This window comes from Tachysurus vachellii, chromosome 15 (genome assembly GCF_030014155.1).
Source record: "Tachysurus vachellii isolate PV-2020 chromosome 15, HZAU_Pvac_v1, whole genome shotgun sequence".
NCBI lineage: Eukaryota > Metazoa > Chordata > Actinopteri > Siluriformes > Bagridae > Tachysurus > Tachysurus vachellii.
Genome location: NC_083474.1, coordinates 23673439 through 23678678, shown reverse-complemented (window position 1 = coordinate 23678678; position 5240 = coordinate 23673439). Strand labels below are relative to the sequence as shown.

Here is a 5240-nt window from a genome sequence, read left to right as displayed (position 1 = left end):
TAATGTCATTAAATATGTCTTTAAATGAAGTGACTTGATAAAAGAGCATTCTGCTTGTGTTAAGTCCAGGACAATCTAATAAAATATGTTTGACAGATAAGGGAATCTTACAGAACATACATAAAGTTGGGTCTTTTCACCTTTAAGCAAAAAAAGCATGGGTCCATTTTTAATGTCCTTATTAAGAGCTTCGGAATCTACAAACATTATTGGTTTTCCTAACTGTCAAAAACTAATGAGTAACAAGCATGGATTAGCTGTGGTTGTTAACCAAGGACTGAAACAAACCAAACATAACCAGAAATATAATTTCCTAACATTCAATATCATAAAACACATTCTCACTTGTAAAATGTAATCCCTTGCTGTCAAACAACCAAACGCAGCACAGAAGTCCGGCATCGTGCATGAATTTGAAGTACAAGAGCACTGTACAAAGATGGCGGCGGTTTTGACGCATTTTTAGGACCCCAAGGCGACATCTAGTGTAGATATCTATGATTAATAGCTAGCGGCAAGGACAGACATTTTTTGTATGCTTCGATCAAAAGTTTGTTCCAGTCAAAAAGGACTTGAATGGTCATAAGGAAGAATTAAAGATTCTTTCTCTTTCTCATAGCATGCAGCCAATGAGGTATTTGCTTAATTCTCTGTATTATATGTCTGTAAAATGTCACTTTACGTCAAGCTACAGTAATGTGATTATTTTGTTGTTAATATTATTTAGTTTTCAAGGTGGAATTGGAGAAAAGTCTTCAAATAAATCAGTATTAGGAGAACCGCTTGTGTCTGTGTGTGTTTGGGGGGAGATACACAAAAACAAGATATTTCCTGTTCAATCACAAAAACGACTCTTCAGTTTGGTGAATCGGTTCCAAACGTTCAAGAGATGTTTTGAGCCTAATCAAAGAATCGACACATTGCTTCATGTACTACATTATTTTTTTCCGGAAGCCTTCATAACATATTATGATGTTATACCTTTTTTTAAATCACAGCCCTCAAAAAATTCCCCTGTTTAAGCACCTAAACGACTCCAAAGGTTCCAAAACTTTCAAGAGCCGATTTGATAAACGGATTCAAAGAATCGATTCATTCCCAAACGACACACCAACACTATTTACCTCAGCGAAATCTCTAAGTCAGGGCTATTCAATTAGTTTGTCATGTGGGTCAGTTCATGAAAAGCGTCCCAAACGAGGGCCCGTGTTGTATTTTGAAACTGCATTAGAACATGAACTGAAATTTAAGTGCAAATAAAATAAGTTCACAATATGGAAAATATCATTGTTTCATGGTGTTTTTTCTCTCACAGGAGCGCGTGCTCGCGTCACTCGAACAAAGTCACGTGACTCCTGCTCTGTACTGCGACTGCGCAGAAGACTGAACTGAGAGAAAATACAGTTTATTAACAGTTTATTCTTCCACTTCTGAAGTCTGTCACCATATTATAAAGGATTGAGGAAGGAGTCTGAATAATTCCAGAGTGCACTGTATGTTAAGTGGACTGTTAAGCAGAAAACTGTTAAAGATATAAGATAATAAAGGTCTTTTACACACGGTAGGTTGTGTTTCCACCAGCAAGCAGCACAGAAAGACAGAGCAGTTTGAGTAAAGTTTATTATTTCTGAGGAGACATTGAACATTTTTATATCAACTATAATAAACCCATCCTAATAGTGCATACAGTTAAATAGTCTGTTTCTACATTCTGCATTCATTACTGTTCCAGTTTCTGCACACAAAATGTCCAGTGTAGCTCAGGGACAAATTAAATCTCACACCTCACTTATAGTTTTTATAAACACTTTTACTAACATTTTATTTTAGATCACAAAACCTCACATATGACTTATTACCCATCCAGACTCCAGCGTATAGAGGCTGAGTGAATGTGGTGTGGACTCTGTGGAGGAGCCTCATGGTGTCAGAGACGCTGTAGAAGGACAGAGTTCCTGCACTGTGATCCACATACACTCCTATTCTGGAGGATGATGGACCTCGGAGCTCAGTCTTAATGTTGTTGTGACAGAAAATAACAGAGAAAGAAGAACACCACAGACTCCAGGACTGACTGTTGAGTCCAAACCCACACTCATTACCGTCTCCTTTCCTGCTGATCTCTTTATATGACACTGATATTAACACAACATCACCGCTCCACTCCACCTCCCAGTAATAGCGTCCACACACACTCTCCTTACACAACACTTGAGGCCAGTAGTCAAATCTCTCTGGATGATCTGAGTATCGCTGTAGTGTCTCACTGCATGTCACCACTCTGTCCTTCTCATACAGAATGAGTACAGGATGTGCTGTGTTTGGATCCAGAGTCAGATAACAGAAATCTACAGTAATAAAATGTCCACATGTTAGATGTTAATCACAGGATTTATAATAAGTGTGTGTGAGACACCTGTCTGTGTTTCTATCCTCCTAATGCAGCTCTATAAACATGGATCAGATTTAGATCAACAATACAGACATTTTGTGTGTGTGTCTGTGTGTGTTTGTGTGTATGAATGTGTCTGTGTGTGTGAGTGTGTTTGTATGTGTGTCTATATGTGTGTGTGTGTCTGTGTGTATTTGTGTGTGTATATGTGTGTATGTGTGTGTGTGTGTGTGTGTGTGTGTGTGTGTGTAAAACCTACACTGCAGAAAATCTTCTCTGCTCTTTGGATCTGAAGGTAAAATCATCTGAACTGCTGCAGCTTTGGAGACACAGAGACAGAAAAATGAGGTGGAAACAGTTTAAAGTGTGAATGTGAAAAATTTGCTTCCTCACGTTTATTTCAGACGTCAACAACGTCACCATCTCAATTTATTCATCAGCTACGATCTTCTCCACAAATGTAAGATTTGTACTTTGTTTGTCTGCTAAATTGATCTTGATGTCATTTACAAGACTGATGCTAATACTGTGTGATTTTCTGCAGTCTTGTTCCTGCTTACTTCTTATTTCTGTTAGATGAATTTTATGGCTCTTTTTACTGTGATACAGAAACAATGTTTGTTTGTTCACCTTGTGGTCTGATTTTGTTGAATTCTTCCTCACAGATTTGTTCGACTCGTTTTTTCAGATCTGAGAGAGATTTCCTCACTCCATCAAATGAGAGATGTTGATTGACAGTGAAGCTGGGTGAGTCGTCACATCCAGGAGAAACACAGAGAGACGGGAAACTCTACAGAGAGGAAACACATCATAGAGAAGGAGAAAAGTGGACGAGAGGAACGAATGAATCTCAGACTGAATCAGAACAAAGACACACTTGTGATCTCAGACAGGAACATTTCTTGTTGCTGTAATGAGCTTTTAGGAGGAAACTTTGTGAGGAACAGCGCCCTCTGTAGATCAGACAGTGAATGTTACCTGGAGGAAGTGGAGGTCATCGTGTGTGTGTGAAAGCTGCTCCAGCTCAGTGACTCTCCTCTTAAGATCAGCAATCTCCTGCTCCAGTTGATTCAGGAGTCGTTCAGCTCGACTCACTTCATCTTTCTCCTGAGCTCTGATCAGCTCCGTCACCTCCGAGCGCTTTTTCTCCATGGAGCTGATCATCTCAGTAAAGATCCTCTCACTGTCATCTACTGCTGCCTGTGAACGTATCTGTAAGGACACACACACACACACACACACACACACACACACACACACAGATACACATAGACACGCACACACACACACACACACAGACACACACACACATACACAGATCCATTTAAAGATCAACTCTTTCTCTCACAGTGACACTATAATGTGTGTGTTTATGTGAATCTCTCAGTTTCCTCCTCACCTTAATAATGTCCACAGTCTGTTTCAGCTCCTGCACCTTCTTCTGCTTCTCCTGGATCCTCTGCTGGGATTTTATCTGATCCTCCTTTAACTCATTCTGAGACCAAATAAAATAGGTTTAATTAATAGAAATAAAAGTAAAATACAAAGAATTGTAGCTGTAATTAAATAAGAAACTACAATCATTGTCCCCAGCACACATCATCACACTCATCACCCTCTCCTTTCCTGCTGATCTCTTTATATCAGACTGCTCTTAACATGGTGCCCTGTGATGATGTGGAGTCCCATCAGGGTGAATTCTCCTGGTTACCACCAGAGGCTCCTCAACCTGGATCAGGACAAATATATCTAGACCAAACTATGAGCAGAAGCTTCCCAGATCTCCAGCTCAGGGTTCTTTTTACATTTCCACAATCACTTTCACTCACTCGTTTAGTTGAAGGTGTTGTTTGTATTCGAAAATGACCTTAAACATCTTCCACTCAGCTCAATAGAAATTAGATTAGAAATAGAATTTGTAGAAATTGACTTAAAAAAGAATAATAATATCCAGTTCTCACCTGTTTTTTAGTTCTTTCTGCTTTAGCTGAAACAGCAGGAGAAGCAGCTTGGAGTTCAGTCTTCTTCAGTTTCTCCACCACTTCAGCCAGCATGTTGTTCCTGCGTAGAACAGGCCTTGGAGTGAAAGTCTCTCTACACTGAGGACAGCTGTAGACGCCATTCACATCCTCCTGATCCCAGTGAGCATTAATACACACCTTACAGAAACTGTGACCACAGGGAGTAGTCACTGGATCATTCAGGAGATCCAGACACACTGGACATCTGAAGTGATCCTGACCTACTGAAATACTGGCCTCTGCCATTTTCCTGCACTGAGAGAGTGAGTGGGTTCGTTGGTTTGTTGGTTGGTTGGTTGGTTGGTTGGTTCGTTAGTTGGAACGTTGGTTCGTGGTTTTCTAAGTTTTGTGTTATATTGTAACAGAGAGAGAGAAGCTGCGGCTTTACGGAAAAAAGGAGCTCAGGTTTTTTTACTGAGTTTTTTTTTAAGAATCAGAATCAGAATCAGGTTTATTGGCAAAGTGTGTTGATGTTGACACACACAAGGAATTTGGTTCCAGCAGTTTGTGACTCTCAAAAGTACAGACATAAATAACACTATACTATACAAACTATACAAGAAAACAATGCAGATGATGAGATACAATATAGACAGAATGAGTATAAAATATGAATAAAGAATGAATAAAATATATAAAATATGATTATAGAATATGAACGATCAGTTACAGTATGTACATAATGTGTGGGAGTGTAAATAACAATATTGTGCAATATTATGCTTTTTGTACAATATACAGCAGCAGTAGTGTGTAATATATACAGATGATGTGATGACTGACAGTCCTGATAATGCAGTACTTATAGATATGAAGCAGTGAATATA

General features: G+C 39.1%; 1 protein-coding gene across 1 annotated transcript; it reads right to left on the bottom strand.

Moving 5' to 3' along the window:
• Positions 1-1603: 1603 nt before the first annotated feature.
• Positions 1604-4664, bottom strand: LOC132858002 (tripartite motif-containing protein 16-like protein). Its single transcript, XM_060888160.1, has 6 exons — positions 4354-4664; positions 3792-3887; positions 3371-3604; positions 3023-3182; positions 2652-2711; positions 1604-2348 (listed from the first exon to the last, which is right to left on the bottom strand). Exons 1-6 carry the CDS (start codon positions 4657-4659, stop codon positions 1822-1824), a joined length of 1383 nt encoding a protein of 460 aa, XP_060744143.1. The 5' UTR covers positions 4660-4664; the 3' UTR covers positions 1604-1821.
• Between the last annotated feature and the right edge of the window lie 576 nt (positions 4665-5240).

What these genes read in the sequence shown, in the direction of transcription:
- LOC132858002 (XM_060888160.1), bottom strand. Translation starts at nt 4,659, where the DNA reads ATGGCAGAGGCCAGTATTTCAGTAGGTCAGGATCACTTCAGATGTCCA. An exon ending in AGACTGTGGACATTATTAAG is followed by an intron (nt 3,605 to 3,791) that starts GTGAGGAGGAAA and finishes GTGTCCTTACAG; the next exon opens with ATACGTTCACAGGCAGCAGT. An exon ending in CAGAGAAGATTTTCTGCAGT is followed by an intron (nt 2,349 to 2,651) that starts GTAGGTTTTACA and finishes TTATTACTGTAG; the next exon opens with ATTTCTGTTATCTGACTCTG.